The 26,730-nt window shown below is 47.8% G+C and overlaps 1 protein-coding gene across 1 annotated transcript in view; it reads right to left on the reverse strand.

The window, feature by feature from the left end:
* Window positions 1–26,362, reverse strand: part of nlk2 (nemo-like kinase, type 2) — a 42,475-nt gene extending 16,113 nt beyond the window's left edge. The window contains exons 1-6 of the mRNA XM_084435773.1: window positions 24,726–26,362; window positions 7,407–7,536; window positions 6,143–6,198; window positions 3,617–3,723; window positions 2,870–2,955; window positions 1,335–1,544 (exon numbers count right to left, since the gene is read on the reverse strand). Of these exons, the coding sequence (XP_084291899.1) occupies window positions 1,335–1,544; window positions 2,870–2,955; window positions 3,617–3,723; window positions 6,143–6,198; window positions 7,407–7,536; window positions 24,726–25,189 (1,053 nt within the window). The 5' untranslated portion in view covers window positions 25,190–26,362. The remainder of the gene's footprint in view (window positions 1–1,334; window positions 1,545–2,869; window positions 2,956–3,616; window positions 3,724–6,142; window positions 6,199–7,406; window positions 7,537–24,725) is intronic.
* Between the last annotated feature and the right edge of the window lie 368 nt (window positions 26,363–26,730).

Consider the following 26,730-nt stretch of genomic DNA (forward strand, 5'->3'; position numbering starts at 1 on the left):
TTAATGGAATGGGGAAACAAAAATGTTGTTGATTGAAAGAGTGAGGTGGGGAGATCTGCTTGTAGTCCCAGCCTTTACAGAGCTGTGTGCACCAACACTGCCACTCATTCATCCCCATCTGATTCACTTTTTAGAGCATTTGTTCTTATGAAAAAAAACAACAAGAGGGGTTGTTTCTGGAGTGCGCGTGCACCTCAGTGTTTCTGTTTGTGCCCGTTCAAAATGTCACGGATATCAAATGGCGGCTCCTAACATGCGCCCCAGCCCTTCATCAGCCCAGCACACACACATCTCCCATGTTCTCTAGGCTACATGAACCCTTCTTCAAGAAACGGAAAAATCCCATCAGATGAATATCAAACCCAGGCTGCCTGACTCAGCAGCACCCTGCTAGGAGAACATGGAGGAGGGGTAGATGGAGGAAGGGCTGGGGTAGGAAGGGTAGTAGGGGTAGGAAGGGTAGTAGGGGTAGGAAGGGTTGGGGTAGGAAGGGTAGTAGGGGTAGGAAGGGTAGCAGGGGTAGAAAGGGTTGGGGTAGGAAGTGTAGTAGGGGTAGGAAGGGTTGGGGTAGGGGTAGGAAGGGTTGGGGTAGGAAGGGTAGTAGGGGTAGGAAGGGTAGTAGGGGTAGGAAGGGTAGTAGGGGCAGGAAGGGTAGTAGGGGTAGGAAGGGTAGGGGTAGGAAGCGTAGATAGAGGAAGGGTAGTAGGGTAGGAAGGGCTGTAGGGGTAGGAAGGGTTGGGGTAGGAAGGGTAGATGGAGGAAGGGTAGTAGTGGTAGGATGGGTAGTAGGGGTAGGGTGGGCTGGGGTAGGAAGGGTTGTAGGGGTAGGAAGGGTTGGGGTAGGGAGGGTTGGGGTAGGAAGGGTTGGGGTAGGAAGGGTAGTAGAGGTAGGAAGGGTAGATAGAGGAAGGGTAGTAGTGGTAGGAGGGGTAGTAGGGGTAGGAAGGACTGGGGTAGGGAGGGTTGGGGTAGGGAGGGTAGTTGGGGTAGGAGGGGTAGGAAGGGTAGGAAGGGGTGGGGTAGGAAGGGCTGGGGTAGGAAGGGCTGGGGTAGGGAGGGTTGGGGTAGGAAGGGTTGGGGTAGGGAGGGTAATAGGGGTAGGATGGGTAGGAAGGGGTGGGGTAGGCAGGGCTGGGGTAGGAAGGTCTGGGGTAGGAAGGGCTGGGGTAGGGAGGGTAATAGGGGTAGGATGGGTAGAAGGGGTAGGAAGGGTTGGAAGGGCTGGGGTAGGGAGGGTAATAGGGGTAGGATGGGTAGTAGGGGTAGGAAGGGTTGGGGTAGGAAGGGCTGGGGTAGGGAGGGTAATAGGGGTAGGATGGGTAGACATCAGGTACCTGCTGGATGGGGCTCTGGGCCTGGAAGAGGATGCGTCGCCCCAGCAGCTCAGCGAAGATGCAGCCCACGGACCAGATGTCGATGGCGTTGGAGTAGTGCCGGCTGCCCATGAGAATCTCCGGGGCGCGGTAGTACTGCGTCACCACCTCCTGGGTCATGTGACGCGACTCATCCAGCTCCTCCACCCGCGCCAGGCCGAAGTCACAGATCTGAGGACAGGAGAGGGTCAGGGAGACGAGATATATAGTCACTGATTTCTTCCCCCCCCCCCAATTTTTAATTTTATTTTTATTTTTTAAACCTCTTCATCCATCCATTCAAACATTCATCCTTCCAGACAGTTTTTCCAAGTGTTTTTCTTAGACTTTCTTTGATTATTCTTTGTTGCTTTTTCCTACTTTCATCATTTCAGCACTGTGGAGGGCTAGAGCGTGGCTTCATCTTTTTTCACTCATTACTGACACATTATACATGACTTTATTCTGCTGTACTTTTCCCCTCACTGCTGCTGTACTTTTCCACTGCTGAAACATCCATATTTCCCCCCATGGGGATTATTAAAGTATCTATCTTCTGTCTCTGTGTTGATCACTGTATCCGTCTCCATCCGTCTCTCTCTGTCTCTCTCTTACTTACACACAGACACACTAAATTGGAGCCCATGAAGTCTGCCAAGCTGAAAATAGCAGAAAAGGCGTGGGGGGACCGTTTCCCGTTTGGGAAATAAGAATTACAGCCTAAATTTATAAATGTCTCATTATCACGTTCACAAAAGCAAGAGAGCAGAACCGGCTGGATCCCTTCTCTCTCTCTGTCTTTCTCCCTCCCTCCCCCTCTCTCACACTTACTCTCCCCCTCTCTCTCTCTCTTTCCACCCACAGAGCATAACTAGATCAGTTCAGAAACATACATTTAGAATGTAATGTGAAATAGAAATATCAAATATAGATCCACTTTTCATTCATATTGAATTCTATTTGTTCATTCCCTGAATTGATCCTCCCTCTTAAAAAAAATGTTTCATAGCCTATCGCATTGAAGACATTTCAAACACAGATTCCGAATAATACAAAATATTAATGTGATCTGAAAATGCGTCACTAATGATGTCAGTTAGAGCACGGACATGATGAAAAACACTGGCTGATGTAATCTTAGTCTTGGCCAAATACAGTCATCAGTCTTCTCCAGGGAACAGGTGCTGCTTACTCACAAACCTACAGTAACATGGTGTTTGCAGAGAGACCTCTTATATGAGATGTCATCATCACATGAATCTATGAGACGCTGGACGCTGTCATCACTACATGCATCATTTAGATCCGGACACGTGTACTACGCCGACTCATAATTACCATATGATTTACTGCAGCTGCTCGGGATCAGACCGGCACCTCGTCACAGTGGGTGTTCAGGAATAGAGCCTCACCTCGTCACAGTGGGTGTTCAGGAATAGAGCCTCACCTCGTCACAGTGGGTGTTCAGGAATAGAGCCTCACCTCGTCACAGTGGGTGTTCAGGAATAGACCCTCACCTTGAGCACACAGTTGCTGTTCACCAGAAGGTTGCCAGGTTTGATATCTCGATGTAGAATGCCAGCTGAGTGAAGGTACTTCAGTCCTGGAGACGGTGCACATGGCAGGATTACAGGGACAGAACAGAACAACAATGCATCTCAGACTGTATGTACAGTACAGCACTGTACACAACACCATCTAAAACAAGTCACCTCGCCCACACTTTCAGTTCAAACTCATCCCTCCCTTCACACCTTCAAACGCTTGAGACACAGAAATACTGTTTGAAGTTGAAAACTACAGTAATAGAACTGTGAAATACAGGGGAGCTGAAAATACCATGGGCGGATATGAACCTGCAGCAAATCAAAGCTAAATCAGGTTTCACTGTGGCTGACCACATCTGTGTTAAAGCAACTACAGGATGTGTAGCAAGCGAATATTCCATAGACAAGTGAGACGTGTGCTCTGCGTGTTTGTGAGACGTGTGCTCTGCGTGTTTGTGAGACGTGTGCTCTGCGTGTTTGTGAGACGTGTGCTCTGCGTGTTTGTGAGACGTGTGCTCTGCGTGTTTGTGAGACGTGTGCTCTGCGTGTTTGTGAGACGTGTGCTCTGCGTGTTTGTGAGACGTGTGCTCTGCGTGTTTGTGAGACGTGTGCTCTGCGTGTTTGTGAGACGTGTGCTCTGCGTGTTTGTGAGACGTGTGCTCTGCGTGTTTGTGAGACGTGTGCTCTGCGTGTTTGTGGAGGACGTAGCGTTCGCACCTCGGAGGATCTGGTAGAGGAACACCTTGACGTGGTCGGAGCTGAGGGGCTGCGGAGACACGATGATCTTGTGAAGGTCGCTCTGCATCAGCTCCGTCACCACGTAGCTGGACGAGGGGCCCGGGTCAAGGGAAAAGAACAACACAACACGACGCAACACGACACAACACAACACAACACGGCGCAAAGACAACAGTGCTCGCACAGGCCGGCCGGCAGAGGACTGTTTGGTTTGGCAGACCGCTAGATGCCAGCGGTAGATGCCAGCGCAGTGAGGTGTGGTGGACTTGACCGCCAGGTCAAGCAGAGGAACACTAGTCTTACTAGTCCACCTCTCCTACTCTATTTCTCTGTTTCAAAACAATAACTAATGTACCATTAGTCCAGAGTATATATTTGTTTCATCTCCAGGGATCATTTTAGAACGCTTCACTGTAGTCTCTATCAGACAGTAGGTTGGCATGTAACTGTATGCCGTTTCTGTATTTGTTTTGTAGGTGTTTGCCGTTTTATACTGTATGTCCTATTGTAGCCAGGGCCCCTTGAAAAATGATACCTTACAGTGTTACAACGCTACCGTGACACCACACAACGCTACTGTTGCAACGCTACCGTGACACCACACAACGCTACCGTTACACCACACAACGCTACTGTTACAACGCTACCGTGACACCACACAACACTACCATTACAACGCTACCGTGACACCACACTACCATTACAACGCTACCGTGACACCACACAACACTACCGTTACACCACACAATGCTACCGTTACACCACACAACGCTACCGTTACAATGCTATCGTGACACCACACAAAGCTACCGTTACAACGCTATCATGACAATACACAACACTACCGTTACAACGCTACCATTACACCACACAACGCTACTGTTACAATGCTATCGTGACACCACACAACGCTACCGTTACAACGCTACCGTGACACCACACAACGCTACTGTTACAATGCTATCATGACACCACACAACGCTACCATTACAACGCTACCGTTACACCATACAACGCTACCATTGCAACGCTATCGTGACACCACACCACACAAAGCATCCTGTACACTCTGCATCCGCTACACTCTGCATCCGCTACACTCTGCATCCGCTACACTCCGCTACACTCTGCATTCGCTATACTCTGCATCCGCTACACTCTGCATCCGCTACACTCTGCTGCTGTTTGTTTGTCCTCGAAAAACTAAGAGCTCAGATAAATTGTATACACTTATCAAGGAACGCATCGTGTGCTAATTAAATGCTGTCCTGCAGCTACTGAGTAACAATTAAAAACACAAATTAGTATTTTCCAATAGCACCTGCTAAGAAAAAGAAACGTGGTTTGGTCTCTTGGTTCGTTGGCTGCAAGTCATCAAGAAATAATCATGTTTGAAGAAAAATTGTCAAAATGCTTATGGTTTGAAGAGTGGCTATAGGACCAAGAGGAACAATTTCAAACATGGAGTGTGGAATTAATTATTCTGATTTAATTGAATGCCAGATTAGAGAGTTAAACCCAGAAAGCCCCAAGGTCCATTCCTCCAGTTCCAGCCCGTCAGGAAAATAGTGGGAATTCAACATGAATAAAACGGGGCATGGTGTCAGCGTTTTATAATCCAGCCCTACGTGAACTGAAGACGACGAACACTGGAGCGCTCTGGCTTTGTACACGTCTCTACCTCAGTGAGCTGCTGCCGAGCCCTGACGAAGACGAGGACAAAAACCTGAAGACAAAACAGGACCAAGCCTCTGGACCCTGACCACGAGAGAGACCACACGTGAGTCAAACAGGTCTCTACATCTCTAGAGAGGGAGGGAGAGGGAGAGGGAGAGGGAGAGGGAGAGGGAGAGGGAGAGGGAGAGGGAGAGGGAGAGGGAGAGGGAGAGGGATATAGATTCTTCTGGTCCTGACTCATTGTAGTAGGTGCCCATGTTAGCAGCCATCAGTGTCTCCAGCTGGGGCCCAGACAGCCTCTGATCCTCATGGTTTCAACCTCGTTCAGCAGCGACCCTCCCAACAACACAGCCTGGTCAGACTGAACCCAGCGCGCGCCTGTCGGTCCACCCTGAGCTGTGGTGCCAGCAGACACACCGACGGGCAGATAAGCGCAGGAGAATAGCCTACTCTGGGTAGAATGCAAGAGCCCCCATGGGCTTCTAAGATATCAGGAACAAGAAGACATTTAAGGTTTAATCTGTCCTGTAAAAGCACTGGCCAAACCCTAACGGACTGAGGGGTTAAACCGGCTCGCTGTGTGCCGTGTTCTGATTGGATTCAACTGGGTCTTTGTGTTTTCTTTGTGTAGTCTGAACTACTGACGGTCAGCAGTGATTGTGAAACTTGCCCCATGGTCAAGGTTGGGGGGGGGGGGGTAAAAGAAAAGACAGCGTCTTTAACGGGGAACAGTCGACTTCAGCCAGACGACAGGAAGGCATCATCAAGAGTGACACGCGTTTGGCCTGTTGAGCCAATCAGCTGCGTGCCTGGAGCCCGTAAGGATACATCTCCTCGAAGTAGTCGATGTGGGGGGGCTGCAGAATGTCCAGGGCAGAGAGAACCTGGGGGGGGGGCAAGAAGAAACAAGTCAGGTCCAGACCCTGGTTGAATTAATTTAAAATCCCTCCTGCCTCCTTCCCACTCTGCAGTCTCTTAAGAAACCACTTATCCAATCAGCATCCAGGTCAGAGGTTACCTCCAGGAAGCATTTTTAGGGTTCAAACAAGGGGAGGGAGGGAGCTAGGAAGCCAGGGAGGAAGGAAAGGAGCTAGGAAGCCAGGGTGGGAGGAGGGAGCTAGAAAGCCAGGGTGGGAGGAGGGAGCTAGTAAGCCAGGGAGGGAGGAGGGAGCTAGGAAGCCAGGGAAGGAGGAAGGAAGCTAGGAAGCCAGGGAGGGAGGAGGGAGCTAGTAAGCCAGGGAGGGAGGAAGGGAGCTATTAAGCCAGGGAAGGAGGAAGGAAGCTAGAAAGCCAGGGAGGAAGGAAGCTAGGAAGCCAGGGAAGGAGGAAGGAAGCTAGGAAGCCAGGGAAGGAGGAAGGAAGCTAGGAAGCCAGGGAATGAGGAAGGAAGCTAGGAAGCCAGGGAGGGAGGAAGGAAGCTAGGAAGCCAGGGAGGGAGGAGGGAGCTAGGAAGCCAGGGAGGGAGGAGGGAGCTAGGAAGCCAGGGAGGGAGGAGGGAGCTAGGAAGCCAGGGAGGGAGGAGGGAGCTAGGAAGCCAGGGAGGGAGGAGGAAGCTAGGAAGCCAGGGAGGGAGGAGGGAGATAGGAAGTCAGGGAGGGAGGAGGGAGCTAGGAAGCCAGGGAGGGAGGAGGGAGCTAGGAAGCCAGGGAGGGACAGGCAGAGAGAGCAGAGTTAGGGAGGGGGTGGAGGAAGAGGAAGGCTGTTTTGGGAATGTTCACAGGGACATCTCGGGCCTTGTTTTGTGTGCATATTATTATAAGATATTATTATTCTTACAGTCAACATGAGAACAAATTCACACGGTGGAAGAGTGTCTCGGGTCCCTCCTGTGAAGTCCAAATACTACGCAGCTGCAACTCTGACAGTGTTATGACACAGACCAGCTGCTCTGTGACCTGCATCACTACAACTTCCCCTTAACCAATCAGATGGCTGCCTGGAGATCCAACCAGGAGAGCGAACCAGGAAGATTTAACCAATCAGATGGCTGCCGGGGAACGAATCAGGGAGATTTCTGAGTTAGTCGCTAAACTGGGGGGGGGGGCCTTCCGGATCAGAGCGCAGCGGCGGCCGCCCGTTCACGCTCACTCACGTTGTCGTGTTTGAAGAAGCAGAGCATCTTCAGCTCGCGGAAGACCCTCTTGCAGGAGACGAGGTTCTGGAAGACATTGGGCATCTTTTTGAGGGCGACTCGCTTCCCGTCTCTGGGATCTGTCACAGACCTAGGAGAGAGAGGAGAGGAGGAGGAAAGAGGAGAGGAGGAGAGAAGGGGAGGGGAGGAGAGAGGAGCAGAACATGAGTCACAACACATTAGCTGATGATGACACTACACAGGGCGCGTCAGGGCACCACATCATCAGTCCTACAGGGTTGTCAGGGTTACACCAGTACCACCATGAATCAGGCTGCCATCTAGGCATAGTGCAAAGACTTTACCCGATACAGAGATACATCACATAAGCCGAAGCAGACGGCTCTGGTGCAGAGTGAAGACAGACAGTTGATGTGGGAATACACCCCAACTTTGAATGAAGAAAAAAAAAAGTGAGAAGAACTACTTCCTGCTGTTGCCCGCTTGGTTAAACTGTTTAACCAATAGTTAATTATCTTATAGCAAACAGCAATAGTGATGTGACGATAGCAAAACTAGCTACTCAATTTCATTAATCGATAACTGTTAACCTTAACAAACGATAGACGATTCATTGATAAGAACGTCCAGCACTAGACTTTGCTTTGCTCGCTTCATTTTTGTGTCTTCTTCCGCTGTGTCGTTATTAGCCTTCACTAAATGGCGGGGCGCCCTCATGTGCAGTCAGACCGTAAATCGTGATTACAATTCACGCAACTCCTGTTGAAAACGTTTGTTTAAAAAAAAAAAAAAAAAAAAAGGTTCTGTTCCATTAACGAGCAATTCATCGAGTAACCAAATCTTACTCGAGTAAATTCTTATCGGCAATGAATCGATAGTCGATTAACTATTAATATCCCTACACTGCGTGGTGACAACCTCAACGGGAGGAATATATGGGGGTTGATCTGCTCGCTGGCGGGCTTATAGTGAAGCACGAGGTATAAAAAAACCTGCTTCAGTAAAGATACTAACCATGCGTTTGTAACACCCGTGTGTTAAAAGCAGCTGATTTCACTAATTAGCTCCCCGACCGGGCTGAGGGGCCGCGTGCTAATTAGGAATCAGCTGGTTTTAATGCACAGGTGGAGCACATACATACACAGTTGGTGTTTTTACAGCTCTCTGAACGACCAGAAGCTCAACTAGAGGAAATGATGTCTGGAGAGAACGGGGGGAGGAGAGGGGGGGGGTCTGCTCACTGGCAGGCCGAGCGGGGGAGGGGGGGTGGCACACAAAAGGCAGCCTGCGCCTTTGAAATGGACGCCTGAGTGGACACAGGGGCCGCTCTGTTTGGCACTGGCAGCTAGTTAGTTTCCTCTGCCTCTTTCAGCTCCCTAATTAACCTACAAAGCTAGGCTTTCCTCCTCCTCCTCCTTCTCCTCCACACACGGTCCTGGAGCCCGGGGAGGGTGGCCCTCACCTGGGCACATCTCACAGCTCACAGGCCTGACCGTCTGGGTAGTTAGGATGATGACCGTTGTGCGATGTCATGAGAATGAACAACATTAGTTACCGTAGCTATGCTGATGACACCCAGCTCTACATTTCTGTGACACCCCTTGACTACAGCTCAATTGAACGTTTAATAGAATGTATTGCTGACATGAATGTGTGGAAGTCACAGAACTGTTAAACCACGACAAAACTGAAGTATTGGTCATTGGTGAATAAGGTGAAAGAGAGAGACTATTGGTGCACTTAAAAACACTAACTGAATACGAAATGCCAGGCCAGAAACGTACAGTAGGTGTCGTGCTGATCTTACAGTAGCTTTGAGGCCCATATAAAGAATGTGACAAGGACCTCATTTTATCACCTAGGAAACATTGCTGAGGTGAAACCTTTCCTCTCCCAGACTGATACTGAAAGACTAATACATGCTTTTATTACTAGCAGGCTGGACTATTGTAATGCTCTCCTGTCTGGCCTGCCAAAAAAAGGGATAAGTCAACTACGGATTCAAAATGCTGCAGCACGTGTTCTTACACCTGACCAGTTCTTACAAAGACCAGAAGGAGGGTTCACATCACACCAGTTTTAAAATCACTACACTCGTCAGTTTTAGAATAGATTTTAAGATTTTATTTTAATTTAATACATACTTAATCAAGCACCTAAATACAGTACATGTCAGACATGCTTTTAAAATATACAGGTCCCTGAGGTCCTCTGGCCCTGAGCTTTTAATGATGCCTAGAGCCAGGACTAACACGTGTCCTAACTACACGCGACCCGAGCGAGCGTCAGCGACAAAATGCGTTCCATTGCTTTGTTTTCTATTATGATGTCCTAACTGGATGCGAGCGACGCAGCGCGAAGTTTTAACTGCCCTTTTGACGCTCGCCCTGTTCCTATTTTCCTCCTGTCGCTCGCGTTGACAGGCGTTCGTTCTTTAACTGTCTTCAGTTGGGAATATAGACAAATGACGTAACAGAACAGGAAATTTAACGGTTTCAGTTAGGACAGCAAGCATGCGATGTCGCGTTCTGTTGCTCGCGTCGCAAGCAGTTAGGACACGGTGTAAGACGCCTCAGTTCTTATGCCCCCAGCCTTTGGAACACTGCCAGAGGATCTGGGGCATGTCTGAGACAGTGGTAACTTTTAAGCGAGGTCTTAAAACATACCTTTTTAACATTGCTTTTCCACGTACCATTACTTGTTTTAATATTTAATATCTTAAGTGTTCTTAATTTGTATTGTTTTAAGTCTATTCTACAATTTTTAATTATTTTACTTGTATTGTTTCTTTTAAATCTGTTCTCTCTGTGTTAACATGATTTATGTTTTCATCCGTCTCTTATGTAAAGCACTACATTGATTTGTATGAATGGTGCTATAGAAATAAAATGACATTGACACTGAGATAGTCATGGTGACCATATGGTTGGTCAGGCTAGTCATGGTGACCATCTGGTTGGTCAGGGTAGTCATGGTGACCATCTGGTTGGTCAGGCTAGTCATGGTGACCATCTGGTTGGTCAGGGTAGTCAGGTTGATGACCGTCTGGTTGGTCAGGGTAGTCATGGTGATGACGGTTGTACGGGCTCACAGACCTGTTCACTCTGCAGCACAGCACAGCAGCGGTTAAACTAGAACAGGCAGGAATTAGCATATGGCCACTATAACGAACAACACAGCTTTAGATACGGCACCTCAGAGACGGGGGGGGTGTGGTTGGGCCTTCGTGTATCCCACTACCCAGCGGATCGCTGAGGAAAGATCACCTGCTGTTAACAGCAACACCTGCAGCCTCCGTCAGCAGAATCTCAGGCAATTAGCTGACTAAATAAGAACAACACGCTCTCCATACGAGAGGGAAGATGTTGTGGGTTTGATCTCTCACCTACCTGCATACAGAGCCTGTGAAGTCATACAGAGCCTGCATCGGTAGCAGCCTTTTGTATTATAATCATCTCTAAGCATTCAGTGTTTATTGGACCATTACATTAGAAAAACAGAACTTAAAGGGTTGCGTGCACTTTGTCTCTGTGCTTCCCGACATAGCTTAATCAGCGACACACACACACACACCTACACACACACACACACATGCACACACACACGCACAGTGGGCTGCCCGATACACTCTGAGGGTGGAGGCCTTGAGGGTGTACCAGAGGTTTGTCCTGCTCCTCTCTGAGGTGTGGGTGCTGGGGGGGTCTGCTGTGTTCCATTAGTATTGGAAGGACGTCAGGATTTCTTGGTTCGACGTCAAACTCTTCATCAAATATGTCACCTGAACTCGGGATTTCCGCCATTTTACTTGAGATAAAAAAATCTACACCGACTTCATCAACGTCAGCTGCTGACGTAAATCAAGATGGCTACTCTGCGAGTCAACAATAAGTGAAAGTTGTAATAAGACTTTATTAGTGCTTCTGTCATTATGTGTCTCATTAAATCTCTCGTACACACAATACTGTCCAATGTCTATGTTAACAATGTTGCTATGAAGCTTGTTGCAAAATAGCATAGTTCGTTGTCATCAACTGATATTGCTCACAATGACTAACAATAGCTAACTTGCCTAGAACTACAAAGAGGGGGTGAAAGTTTTTTCACGTTTTGTTTCAGCAACGCATTCAACTGGGATGTAACGTCGTCCCGGGCACCAAATCCCAAGCTCCGATACAAATGGAACGCAGCAGTAGACCGTACGAAAATGTTGAATTCTTCAGTCAGAGACACAACAAGGAACAGCTCAGGGCCAAAATGGCTGCTGTGAGAGTGCAGTTCTGTAGCCTGCCATTAATGGCTCTGCTCACACCAGGGATCTGTTAGTGCTGGCGTTCACAAACGGGGCTTGTGAGCAGATCTGGCGGCGGTGCATGCCTCTTTCAAAGCCCACGGCAGATTTGGGTCAATGACCTAGTTATATTCAAATTAAAGTGAAACAGACACACAGACACAGCGCCTCAACATGCCCTGGGCTGAGGGGTAACACCGGACCTATAGCCCTGAACACGACCTGGGCCCTGGGCTCCTCATCACCCCACTCTCCCATATCTAATCTCCCCAGAAAGTTTTGTGTAGAATATTAAAATAATGGCGGCGCAGAGCCTGGGCAGCACCGGAAGTCTCGATTGTATTTGGATCATTCTCTGATCTGTTTCTTCAAATCGTGTCAAACAGACCGAATAGGCCTACTATAACTGGTGATTTGAAGTTTGTGTGTGTGTGTATGTGTGCGCGTCTCTGTCCGTGTCCTTGTCTGCGTCAGTGGGATTGTGACCGAGTCGTTTGTAGAAGCTCTCTGACGATGTTTAGAGGTGTAGAAGAAGAACATGGGTGTCATGGTTACTGGGAAAGCCTGTAATCTGATGCCTGGATTACTATGACAACCAAATAAAGTGGTATTTCACTACTAGTAGAATAAAATACTTATTGGCCAAGAAACAGACATCTCCTTTATACACTATTTCACGTTAAGATCAATTTTAAAAAAATCATAGACAAAATTCAATTCCTATTGTGGCAAGCAGCTTTATTATTATGATTATTATTATTATGTTGTTGTTTTTTTAATTGCTAGATGGATGTGTGAAGATTTGGTGAAACTCTGACAGCCTGGCATTATTATTACCCCTAACAGAACATTTGTCATTCACCAAGATTTAAGGTCTGTGGCTCCAGCCCCGTGTCCATCACAACACAGAATGAGTTTGATCGTTGGTCATGTCTAGTGTGATCGTTGGTCATGTCTAGTGTGATCGTTGGGTCATGTCTAGTGTGATCGTTGGGTCATGTCTAGTGTGATCGTTGGTCATGTCTAGTGTGATCGTTGGGTCATGTCTAGTGTGATCGTTGGGTCATGTCTAGTGTGATCGTTGGGTCATGTCTAGTGTGATCGTTGGTCATGTCTAGTGTGATCGTTGGTCATGTCTAGTGTGATCGTTGGGTCATGTCTAGTTTGATCGTTGGGTCATGTCTAGTGTGAACGTTGGGTCATGTCTAGTGTGATCGTTGGTCATGTCTAGTGTGATCGTTGGTCATGTCTAGTGTGATCGTTGGGTCATGTCTAGTGTGATCGTTGGTCATGTCTAGTGTGATCGTTGGTCATGTCTAGTGTGATCGTTGGGTCATGTCTAGTGTGATCGTTGGTCATGTCTAGTGTGATCGTTGGTCATGTCTAGTGTGATCGTTGGTCATGTCTAGTGTGATCGTTGGTCATGTCTAGTGTGATCGTTGGGTCATGTCTAGTGTGATCGTTGGGTCATGTCTAGTGTGATCGTTGGTCATGTCTAGTGTGATCGTTGGGTCATGTCTAGTGTGATCGTTGGGTCATGTCTAGTGTGATCGTTGGGTCATGTCTAGTGTGATCGTTGGTCATGTCTAGTGTGATCGTTGGTCATGTCTAGTGTGATCGTTGGGTCATGTCTAGTTTGATCGTTGGGTCATGTCTAGTGTGAACGTTGGGTCATGTCTAGTGTGATCGTTGGGTCATGTCTAGTGTGATCGTTGGGTCATGTCTAGTGTGATCGTTGGGTCATGTCTAGTGTGATCGTTGGGTCATGTCTAGTGTGATCGTTGGGTCATGTCTAGTGTGATCGTTGGGTCATGTCTAGTGTGATCGTTGGGTCATGTCTAGTGTGATCGTTGGGTCATGTCTAGTGTGATCGTTGGTCATGTCTAGTGTGATCGTTGGGTCATGTCTAGTTTGATCGTTGGGTCATGTCTAGTGTGATCGTTGGTCATGTCTAGTGTGATCGTTGGGTCATGTCTAGTGTGATCGTTGGTCATGTCTAGTGTGATCGTTGGTCATGTCTAGTGTGATCGTTGGTCATGTCTAGTGTGATCGTTGGTCATGTCTAGTGTGATCGTTGGTCATGTCTAGTGTGATCGTTGGGTCATGTCTAGTGTGATCGTTGGGTCATGTCTAGTGTGATCGTTGGGTCATGTCTAGTGTGTTCGTTGGTCATGTCTAGTGTGATCGTTGGGTCATGTCTAGTGTGATCGTGAACTGTTCACAAAGACGATCACCTCCAGAGTGGACCATCACTGACATACATGTACACCTTCATAGAATCAAACAATAACAAAACACCGCACTGCTTATGCACCAGCACGCGCACGCGCACACGCACACGCACACACACACAGTGGTAGCCCTGTCAGGATGGATCAGTCAGAGTAGCGTTGTCTCTTATAACAGATTAGAGCCAAACTGTCTCCTCAGGGCTTCCTGCAGTTGGTGTCGGTGCGCGTGATCCACACACCTGACTCGCCCGCCCTTTCTTTGAAGTTTCTTCTTTTGTACAAAATACCTAGACAGGTGTAGCGAGTGAACAGGGAACAGAACACTTCTGCATGTAGACACGGGCTCCAGCTGCCTTTACCCAGACTCCCCAGACCTGCCGCACACTGACCACACAGCAACAAATACAACTTCAACTACTGTTAGACATCGGTATAAGTGGCACAATTGATGCGGGACTCGGCGACAACACATCGCTACTTGCCATTATACATGTTTAGAATTGTTTGTACCTCCTCTGTAATTCAGGGACAACATTCACTACCTACACAGAAGTTGAGCCCTTCACCGTTTCCCTCTCCTCCTCCTCTTTCTCTCTCTTCCTCCTCTGTTTCTCTCTCCTCCTCCTCCTCCTCCTCCTCCTCCTCCTCTTTCTCTCTCTCCTCCTCCTCTGTTTCTCTCTCCTCCTCCTCCTCTCCTCTGTTTCTCCTCCTCTCTCTCTCTCTCTCTCTCTCTCTCTCGTCTGTTCTCTGGCGTGTCTCTGACAGATGGGAGACTCTGCCTTCTAGGAATAATAGGCCCCATTATCAGCACTGTTCTGGGCCTGAGCCGTGTAAAGCACCAGTGTGCCGTGTGTGTGTGTGTATGCGTGTCACTGAGCATTGATGTAGCCTATTGGCGAGCTACTAGAGCGGGTGTAGAGTGTGTGTTTGTATGTGTGTTAGAGAGAAAGAGAGAGAGAGAGGGGGGGGGGGGGATGCTGTTCCCCCCACTATAATCTTGTACTCATGCCACTGGCAGACGGAGAGAAAGAGAGAGATGAGAGAGAGAGATGAGAGAGAGAGCATGCATGTATACTGTATCAATGCAGCCATGATGTTTGTGTGCGTACTACAGTAGCTCCGTGGTCGAGCTCGGCTCTGGAAGTAGTGAGGGGGAGGGGGGTGTTGGGGGGGGGCTGACATGCTGACGCGGCTGCTGCAAGCCATGGGGGAGGGAGGGAGGTGGGGGGGGGCAGAGGGCAAGCCCTGAGGGGGGGCGGGGGCAGCATGTGTCATTAAGCGGGAGCATTCCATCCCTCTCAGCCTGGCGGCGCGTGGAGGTAAAACCTGCTGAAATAGGATCAGGCCAGATGGCGGAGGCTACCTAGAGGATCACTAGAAGAGGGGCATTGTGGGTCGGCCAGGACAGCGGCCCGCGGCCAGATGATAAACACGAGATAGAGGCCTCGGAGAGGAGATGGCGGGTGGAGGAGACGACGGTCTGAACTACGGGAGAAAAGACCGAGTTGATGACCGGGCAACAGGAGGAGGCAACGTCCATCCTGTCCAGGGGAACCTCGTCCGTCCAGAGAATAACAGCCAACGGTGGCAGAACACTGATGGAGGAGAGTGCGGTAGGAGAAGCCTTTTCCTTCAAAGCCAAATCATAAAACATTTTTTAAAAGGAGTTAAATTAGCCCAAAAGATGGACGCTTTGGACGAACGACTGCTGGGGCGATTTAGACGGGGAGCGCTAACGACGCGTCTCTTTTAAAGCAGGCAGCAGCAGCAGGGGTTCTGCTGAGCAGCCAGGAAACGTGTTTATCTCCACGGTAAGCTCCTCTCAGAGACAACAGAGAGAACAACACACATCTGAGCGTGTGGGGCAGAGAGCTGGGTTAACGAGCTGTGGTAATTAAGACACTGAGGCCTCTCGCTCTCTCTGGCTCATTTGCTCTCTCCAGCTCTCTCCCTCCCCCTCCGGCTCTCTCCCTCCCCCTCTGGCTCTCTCTCTCCCCCTCCTGCTCTTTCTCTCTCTCCATCTCTCTCTCTCTCTTCTTTCCCCTGCTGTCGCTCTCCTTTCTCACTTCCTGTTATCTGTCTTTCTCAGAAATCGATGGCTTAATCTGACATCTCCAACATTTCCTCAGGATGCAGGAATCAAATGAGGCCACCCCCTCCCTCCCTCTCTCCCTCCCTCCCCCCCCCCTACCTCTCTCTCTCTTCTCTCTAGAGGAGGAGCTGGACTTTCTCCCTCGTCATGCCGGTGGCAGAATGTGTTTGTTCTTCAACGGCCACATGTGCCACATTGAGAGCTGATGCATCATGGGCATTCTTGGAGAATTGCTTCGCTGGAGGTGTGGGAGTGTCAAGCAAACACCCAGTCACGCCAGCTGGTCGCCGTGCCGTCCATTTCATCGCCGGTGCCCTCATAGCTGGGACACGCCCCCCTCACACTGGCTCCGCCCCTCCTCCTAACGCCCGAGCGGCGTCACAGGACTGAAAAACACCCCCGAACTCCAACTGAAAAGTAACACATCTTGGAACAAGGGTGCAATTAAGTTCTGCGACAGTGTGTGTGTTTGAACGTGTCCATCTGTAGACAGCTGTGTGGCCACCAGTATAGACACCATCCAGTCATGTTTTAGCCGTGTTCTCTCAGCGTGTGTTGAAGAAAAGGCCTGACAGCCAACCGGGGAGGAATGCGTTCACATGCCACAGCAAATGACTTCCTGTGTGTGTGTGTGTGTGTGTGTGTGTGTGTGTGTGTGGTGTGTGTGTGTGTTACACATCATTTACAGAATGTCAGTGAGTGGACTGGCCCGTTCACCTCCTCTGTCTGGATCTCAGCAGAACAATCAGTACTGATGCTCAATCAAACTGCTGGAGACGGAAGCTGAGAGCAGCAAGGAGGACTGAGGCGAGTGTGGGGGTGTCTGTGTGTGTGGGTGTGTGTGTGTGGGGGGGGGGGGCATCTCTAGGCTGCTGCTGGCATTTTGTCGTCTTATTAGTAGGGATGCTACGACCCTATTTTCCACAGGGTTGGCCGATACTGATTTATTTAAATATATATATATATTTTAAAAGGTCATTGGACACTGTACCAATATGATGACAGTGTCTTTGCTTGCATAGATTTAGATTAAGGTTGCCCGTTATTAATCACTCATTACCTGAATGAATAGGCCCTCCAAAAATGATTCAGGATATCAGATATACTTCAATATACAGTACTGTATATCAGACCAATGCCAAGTGAGTGAAAATTTGTTTTCCATTACGTTTATTCATAGGTTTTGTGTCACGCTGAAAGTCGGGGGGTTTAAATCGATCGGAGGTTCCCTACTTATTAGACCTTGTTTGGTTCCACTGTCAGTGGTTTCCACCCCTGACACCTGACCCCTCAGAGTATTGAAGCCAAGCGGCTAGGCTGCCAGTTCAAACTACCAACTGGACTTTGCTACCTTGTTAAATAAAGCTCAAAGCTTATGCTATGTGCACCTGGTCAACTGAACAGTGCCTTGTCCATTTTACATCTACTAAGAACAGTAACACAAAACCAGCAGCAGACGAGGCCTGGACAGAGTCTTTAGGAGTAGGCATAAGCTGTCAGTTGCAGTGACTAAAGAGTTAAACCAGGCATGTATTGTAGTAAGTCTTCCCCTCGGTCTATGTATCTGCCAGGTGCAGACCTCTTAAGAGGTGCTTCTGACCGCTACAGCTGCTTTAAAGAACCCAGCCTCTCGGTCAGCCTTTTAAGCTGACAGCACTAAAAGTCTGAGGCCTTTACAACAGGCCCAACACAACAAAGGCATGAAGCTGGCAAGCCTAACCTGAGGGAACTGGACTTCTTCTGTCCAATCTGTATCATCATACTGTGAACATGTATTCAGAGTCGGTACTAAGCAGGTATGGTGGTGTGGGTCATGAATAGGGGTGTCACAAACTCTCGATTTTCAAATCCACAATTCGATTCAATTTCGATCTTAAGGTCAGGATTAGGTTTTATAAAATTCAATTAAATTCAAAAAATGTAAGTTTATTCCAGGTCGAAAGAACGTTGGGTTTCAGTCACCTTCAGTTTCACATGCCATCTCCAGCTCTAGCCAACTCTAACACTGGCTAGTACTAAACCTTTTGAATTATACCATTAGTATCATGCAGCTACGAAATTATCTGAAACACAGCTAACGTCAGCTAACAAGGACTCTATACCTAGCCTAGTTGCTGGGACTGAAGTCAGTTAACAAAGCAAAACAGGATTCAGACAAAATCAGAATCAGCAGGTCAGACTCCTAAAAAAAAAAAAAAAAAAAATTGGTCAAGAAAAGTGCAATCGGTGCACCCCTACTAATTGACTCTTTCATAAGTATAATAAGCAAAACTGGGGGCCTGCTTTGACCAACCTGCGTTGGGCCTGGTACTGACCCGAAAATGGAAGACAACAAACAGAGAAATCAGGAGTTGCTGCTGCCTCACACGGCCACAAACTAGGTGGATGACTCGATTTTAAGTTGTTTTCTTCTTATTTCGAGTAACACCATATTAAAATTAATATTTGGTGGGGGAGCGTGAATATTTATTTTTAAATCGCTGGGGGAGGGTCAAAGAAGAATATATTTCCGTCAGAGGGAGGGTGACGCCTTTTTTTTAATTTATTTCCGAGCACTCCGAAGTCCTCCAGCGACCACTCATTCTAAATAACAAACAGTCCCTACCTAGCTACTAGCTAGCAAACGTTAGCTGGCTGCGTTTTGCTTTGTTCCCAATTTCAGTCTCAGCAACGAAGCTACTTGTACACGACACAACACCTTACGTAGGATAACGTTCTCTCCAGGCATGCACCAGTACTTTCCAATGCATAAACCATCCAATGTTTCCAGTGTATAAGCGCCTTGTGTTTGTTTGAATACAACTAGCTTGGCTGTGATTCAAACGAAAACCTACAGCTACTTTTCCTAACTAGCTTGGCTCAAACTAAAACATAGCTACCTTATGGGAGATGGGCAAGTAGGCTAACGTTAATCATTTACTTTTTACCCGCAAAGCTTGCTTTGTCTGGTGCGTGGGACGCAGAGGAGGGGGGAAAAAATACTGGGAGAATCACGATCCTGCTTTTGATTTCGATGATCAAAATCCAACGCCCATCTCGATCAATTTTCGATTTCACCCCTAGTCATGAATGTGGAGGTGCTGAAGGTCACAGTATATGCAAGACTGGTCCATGTTCACCCTGGTGTCAACTTTAAAGAGGTACCTAAACATTTAGCCAGTTTTTCTACTTTTAAGACCATTGAAACTAAGATAAGAACAAACAGTGAGTGATATAGGCGATATTGATGATGCATTGACTGCATGGTGAAATAATTTTGCAATCTGACCAACAACATGTGGCCAGTATGGAGAAGCAGCCCCTGAGGACTGTGTGATATAACAGAGCTCTGGGTGTGAAACATCTCCCTCAGTCACAGCACGGCTTCTGTTGATACCTCACTACCAATAGTCAAGACACAGGTTTAGAGTGTGGCTGTGTTCCAAATGGTAGGGCTCTACCCTTCAAAGGGAACATAATCGGGGCCACGCCCACCGGAGCCATATTGAAGGGCGTTCCAATCCGAAGGGTACAAAAGTACTCCCTTCGAAGGGCCCTTCATAACGGTCGTTTCTGAAGTGAACAAGCGATGGTCACTATTGTCTCATTTGCTCCCACAACTCTTTGCGACTGCGACGTCTCCGGTCAATAATTTTGGGCTTATATTGATCCTGAGATCAGGACTCTTTCCCACTCTGAAGGTTTATCTTCAGTTTAGATAGGATTAATTTATTAGCAATGGTTATAGTTAGCCATAGCTTGTGACAGGCTGTTGACACGTGCAACAGCCCTGAAAATGACTTTGAAGGCCATTCCAAACAAGCGTTATTTTGACACCCTACTCCCTATGCCCTTCACAGTGCTCACTACGAAGGGAAGAGACTTCTTAGGATGTAAGGCGTAGGGATGAGCCCGACGGTTTGGAATACAGCCAGTTTGTGCACACCATTACCCATAAGTCTCGATAGATTCAATTCAATAAGCTTTATTGGCAGGAAATACTCAGTACGTAATTATTGCCAAAGCATAAAACTAATTAAATAACAAACAAACAACAACATTGTACTCAGTATACAAATATATATAAAAATATGAAATGCTGCAAGAAATGGTAATAACAACGTGTATACGTATGTGTGTGTATGTGCGCATGTGTGAATATATGCGTATGCTGGTTGTCTAGGTCATTCACTGTCCCTCAGGTTATAGCATGCTGATACGTATTGGCCAGCCATACATGCCCCGTCTCCTTCTCCTTTTAATTTTGAGAGGGCATTAAGATCTTTGAAGTCAATAACAGAGTAAAACTTGTTAAAGTAGATGTTCCTTATATCATTGAATGTTTGTCAGTATGGGAGGAAGTGCACGTCTCTTTCAACCTCACCTGTCAAAGTGACCACATTCTGTATTCTTTTGATTGCCACGATTTTTTGTGTTGTCCTTTTTTGATTGCTGGTCACTGAACCTGTACTTGGTTAGGATCTGTCTCTGCCTTCTATCTCTGACAGTAGAGATATTATGACAATTTGTCATCTCTTTTTGGGGCCAGATAACATTCTAATCTACTTTGGCTTTTAGTAACTTACATTGTGTAATTTGCATAATAAAAAAACTATTTGCTGTACTCTGCTTGATGTTTTGAAAGCAGTGTTGGTGTGAGACTGGTCAGTGTGTCAGAGGGAGCAGTTAGTCTCAGCACTAGCTCACATAGTGGACTGTTCTGGTCTCAGCTCTTGGATTTCGATGGAGTTGGAATGGAGGGTGTCTAGGGGGCTGAATTTAAGGTTGTTAAAAAATTTGAGTGCTCTCTTTTCAATGTAAATTATCCCTCTCTCTGTCTCTCTCTCTCTCTCACACACACACACACACACACACACACACACACACGACAATATACTTTGATAAACTGTAGAGGACAAGGAGCGAACCCAAAGGAAGTAAACATTTAACTTAAGAAGCCAAATTCCACCTGGGTTATAAGCAGGGGTGAGCACATGACAAGCCCCCCATGCAAGGGCAAAGCCAGTTTACTCCACGTTTCACAGGTGCACGCATTGGTGGACACTCACTCTCACAAGGAAGCTCCACTGCCAAACAGACACCCCCCCCCACCCCCAACAGATGCTGGTTTCTACCAACCACACAGTTAACTTATGACTTATAACTAAGCCAGGATATCATACCATATCCATTGATCAAACTTCATAGATAGACTAGCTTTTTGACTACAATCATGTCTGGTTGTTTTATACATTAAAATAGGCTACAACTCAATACCAGCCTGTTTTCTCTAGATCTCCTTGGATACGTCATGAGAAGTTTTCAGTGTACTGGTCTGCAGTCTAAAGCTACTTAAAGCTGATCAATCTCTTCATCTTTGCCCACTACTAAAATGTCCTGGTGTCCTGGTTATCTTTGCGGACTCCGACACACACACACTGCGTTCTTCTACGGCTTTGAACCCTATTTGAACTCGTTGCCCTTTCGGCGGCATGTAGCTCAGGAGGTAGAGCAGCCGGCTGGCGATCGGTTTGGATCCCAGCTCCCAGCAGGGCTTGACATACACTTGAATTTGCCACTGGCCAGTGGATTTTCAAAGTTACTTTGGGCATGAGGATCCCTGTGCACCTCTCTCCCACCTGCCCTTTGAAGAGTGCTGACTCCCTACAAAAACCAACCAAACTAAATGAAATGCTGATTTATTATTTCACTGTGGCAGGGACTCAAATGCCCGCTAGAGGGCGGTAGTAATCATATAACCAGCTGTCTAGCCTAATGTTAGCTTGCTAACTTTGGTTCACTTTAACTGGTAATGATGGGATCTAGTCAGCAATTACTAAGAATTAAACCTTCAAATATATTAGCTAGTTATTTCACTTAAGAGCTGTCTGTTTTCAGTCACTTGTCTGCATACGCTGGCATAGATCAGCAAAGCTTGCAAAATACTTCTCCCTTCTCCTCCTCATACCCTAGCCAAGGCCAACGATCTGGCCAGTGAGGCTGGAAAACTTTTTGTTTTTTTAATAGTGCAGTGCTTCTGGTGAAAGGTGGTTTCTTTTTTCAGATGTTTTTTGCCAAGTTTTTGGCTGGCAGGAGGTGCCTTCAGAAACATTTTATTAGCAGCTATTGATTATTATGTACAAGGTATTCGGCTAGCTTGTCTTCACATTCAAGTTTTCGCGCTGGTGCGTTACCACGGCCAATCAGAGTAAAGGCTCGGAGGTTGTTTTTTTTGTAATGCGAAGCTTACAGCTGGGGCTTGTTGAACTTCAGCCTTGACAAAATGTAGTAAACATTAAACGGTGATGTGTTGGAACACTCTGCTGATTGGGTAACACTGAGAAAACGTGTCATTCAACCAAAAACAAATGTTTTGTCGGGGCTGAACTCACCCGTGATCATTGCATCTCCGTGCTCTCTGCCTTGTTTGTGGAATGTGACTGCAGCCACGGTGCCTGCCTATTCTCCCAAAACGATTCGTAGTCGCGAATCTCTCAAATTTGTTTTATTATGGGAAGACAATTGTACGCTTGTATGTATGTATGTATATATAATCTCAGTTATATTTGCTCTGGCCCGAGCGGGCCATTGAAAAGCATTATTTACTGGCTCGTAGGTGTTCAAGACAGCACCGGGCCAGTGGGCCAGTGCTTATGTCAAGCCCTGTCCCGGCATTATGCCGAAGTGTCCTTGAGCAAGACACTGAACCCCAAATTGCTCATGGGTGGCACGGTGGCTCAGTGCGTTACATCGTCGCCTCACAGCAATTAGGTCCTGGGTTTGATTCCCACATGGGCCATCTCCGGGGCCTTTCTGTGTGGAGTTTGTATGTTCTCCCCGTGCTCACTTGGGTTCCTTCCACATAGAACCCCAATATAACAAACATGTGGAAGAACATGTCCCTGACCAGGACTTGGACTCGGCCCCTCCCTGGGCGCTACTTCTGAGGCTGCCCACTGCTCCTGGCTGCCCCTGGAGGACAGCTTCAATGGGAGAAAAGCAGAGGATAAATTCCACCAAGGACCGCTGTAAAATGCATGTTTGTGTGTTTATGTGTGTGTTTGTGTGTCTCCTCTCACTCACGTGTGTGTTGTAACTGCCATGTGGCAAATAAATGACCCTCCAAGGTCCAGTATTTATGATTTATTATAATTATTAATAATAATTTGGACATCTAAGGGGTCTTTATTCAGCCACATAGCACACCCAAGTACACACACACACGAGCGGCAACAGCACATAACACACACACGTGAGCGCAGACACAGCACACAACGCACACACACGCAACTTCAAGACGCCCCTCGCCACATGCCAATCCAATATGAAGCATTCCAACGTGAAGAATTTTGTACGTTACAGACGGGACGGCTGTAGCTCAGGAGGTAGAGCGGGTCCAGTGATCGTAGGGTCAGCGGTTCGAATCCTGGCTACTCCTATCCACATGTCAAAGTGTCCTTGGGCAAGACGCTGAACCCCAATGAGCAGGCTAGCACCTTGCATGGCAGCTGCCGCCATTGGTGTGTGAATGGGTGAATGAGAGGCCTTCATTGTAAAGCGCTTTGGATAAGTGCAGTCCATTTACAGCTAAAAATGAAATATTTAAATAAACTGTCACAGCTGGCTGATGCATCAATTCGAACCTGTCTTAAAGAAGTGGCTGATGTCTGCCCCAGTAGATCCCTCCTCATCGTTGAGCTGTGTGCAGAGGCTGTTAAACGGGAGGGGGGTATGTGTGCCTCCGGTGGGGGGCTATAAATAAACCGAGGGCAGCAGTGCAGATTAAAAGCAGACAATGGGCAACAGGAAGCTGGATGACAGCGAGGGCTGAGCCGGCGTAGCTGAGCAGACTGACAGGAGAGGGGGGGGGGAGCGGGGGGGTCACCTGACTGATGCTTTCCACACCAAACAGGGCAGTCACGGAATATCATCGTCCAGCGCCCCACAGCCATGAAGACCCTGCCCCTGCGCTTAGCAACCACACTCTACCATGTCCCTGCTGGTCGCTTCTCCATTCAATCCCAACCGCCTGAACAAACACTACAACACTGACCGGAAGTGGATCTCCGCTCTCGTGGGAAAAAAACAATGTGCTGTCATGAGGGGGAAAAAACGATTCTATCACGGGAAAAACAAACAATATGCACGCTGGCTAAAGCTGTTTATGTTTATAATAGGTGGTCATGTGGCAAGTGGAGGCAATTAATACTACAGACAAGTCACGGAGTGGCCCCGAACCTGTGTCATACAGACACATTTGCTGTCATTGTGGCAGGTGGAGAGAGAGAAACCAACCCATCTCTCCTCGCCAGGCCTCCGCTCACAGGTCCCCTGTGCTGTCTAGCTCTGTCTTCCTGTTCCCACTCCAACACGTGGATTCAAAAACATTCGTTTAAGACCTACCAGTAATCATATGGTGCTAAACTTAGTGACAAGGACGAAATCTTAGGATACAAATATCATATTTTTAAAGAATTTGAGGTTTCTTTATTTCAGTCTAAAGACTATTGAATGGATTACGTTGCTTTCATTCAAAATGATACTATTCTCAAACGAACCTTGGCATCTGGATAGGTCTGTCTTGCAAAATACACATTTGTGAATTGTGATGCAGTTAGGAGATCTAGGCTGCATCTACGTGCACTTTAGGCTAAGGTCTGGACAGAACACAGATCCACGAAACGAGTAGGCTATTCTACTGAAAATACAGGGAAAGGTTTGCAACTTACCATACCACCCCAAACGCTCCATATCCTATGGGCCTGTCCGGTTCTATATCCAGTTGTTGTTGTAAGTGATGTGAGTGTTGGTGATGGTGGTGGTGAGCTTTAACAGCTGCTGCTTGAACTTGGGCAGGTGCCGCAGCCGCTGCCGGACCCGGGGCTTGTCCGGGAGCTGGCGAGGGAAAGTACGGCTGCTGCTGGCTCGGGTTCAGCATTACCGCCGCAGCAGCGGCCGCCGCTGCAGCTGCGGCCGTGGAAGCGTGCTGCTGGACCGGGTGGACGGCTGCGGCGGAGCCGGGGTGCTGCAGGTGATGCTGGCCCGGGTGGTGGTGGTGGTGTAGGTGCGGCGGCGGGAGATGCGGTAGCTGGTGATGATGGTGCGGATGATGGGCACCAACTGCCGAAGCGGCGCCGTTATATGCAGCCATCATTTTTGCGGCATTGGTAGCCGTTGTACCGCACAGAGCCATCCACTCAATAACAACAATCAAAAAGAAATATATAAGGGAGATGGATGACAGTGTCGTTATAATTAGGCTATGGCAATAGTGAACAGGCCTAAAGGTAACCAAAAAATATTTGGGCAGGTGGATAAGGCCTACAATTAGTCGCCTAATTTGGTTATGGACCGACGCATAAAATCAAAACAAAAAGTCTTAAATGTGTTTCAAATTAAACCAACATGTCTGTTTGGCCTATTACGATTCTATGAGAGCAGCACTAACTCTCGCTTACGGCCTTATCGTTACGATCTGACCTACTTCTTCCATTTTAAATGTAGCCTATTGTGCATACATCGTCAGCGAGAGTGTTGGTAGGCTATAATTAATAGCCTTTGTAAATGCAGTGCACCTGTTAAAATGAATAAATGAAAAAATGCGACAGAAAAAACCCGCACCCCCCACAATAAATAACTGATCCGCGGCCCTAGATCTCCCTCATGTTGGAAGTGGCGTCCCCCCTTCCCACTGACGGAACTCGGTCAATTTCCCCTTCTTTATGTGAAAAGGGAAAACGATCACAAAAATCACATGGGAAATAGCACATTCATCTTTTGAATCTACTCAAGTTTGCCATATTGTCTGGTCCAGACCCGCCGTTGTTCAGCGCCTGTGGCTGCATGCAGTTTGCAGAAGTTCAGGCGGCTTCAGTCTCGCTAGCCTCGCTGGTCTGGACACACTTGTTTTCGGCGTGTAAAGTCGCCTGTAAAGACTTCAGCTGTGCCGCACTGACTCTATATTCCGATATTACATAGCGAGCAAGCTAATCATCTCCAGGAACGTGTAGCCCGGTTATTGTGAACCGAGCTAACCGTGGGGTGGGATTGTCTTTGATTGCCTTCAACAACGTCCATATACTGTGTTCCGCTGGTTTCCCTTCAGATGTAACAATTCCAGCAATCCCAGGCGACAGAAATCCAAATCATGTTGATATCATTAGCTTGCTATCTTTTTCCCGGAACGAGGAAAAACAAATGATTCCTCTGGTAGTTTATAGTCAACTTATTTCCCCCATCGAATCCGGTGCGTTCAGCGCGCTCCGCACTTTATCTCCAAGCACAACACGGACATAAATCCAGTAAAGAGAAATAAAATGAAAGATCAAAACTAAAACATCCAATAAGTCCGTTTATTGGAATTGTCGACTTGACTCCCTCCAGCCGGATGGTTCTGCCAGGACCTCGGAAGAAACACGCACAGCCTAGGCTTCTTGGTAGCAGATCAGTCAGTCGGTGATGGACGGCCGCGGCTCCAATCAGTACGGGTGCCTCGCGTGTTCTGACGGCGTCGAGCCAATCGGTGGCATGCAGAGAGAAACCGGGGTGTTACCACGACGTGCAAAGTCAGAGACGCTGGAAACTGCAGCCATGGTGGAGAGAGAACCTGGGGGACGCGCAGTGTGCGAAGGCGACGGCGGAGCCGGAATGGAGAAGTCCAGCTTCAGTTGCACAGAGAGATTACGGGAGGACTAGATTTGATTTACAATGATTGGCACATGATGTAGCCAAACA

This window comes from Borostomias antarcticus (genome assembly GCF_949987555.1).
Source record: "Borostomias antarcticus genome assembly, chromosome: 1".
NCBI lineage: Eukaryota > Metazoa > Chordata > Actinopteri > Stomiiformes > Stomiidae > Borostomias > Borostomias antarcticus.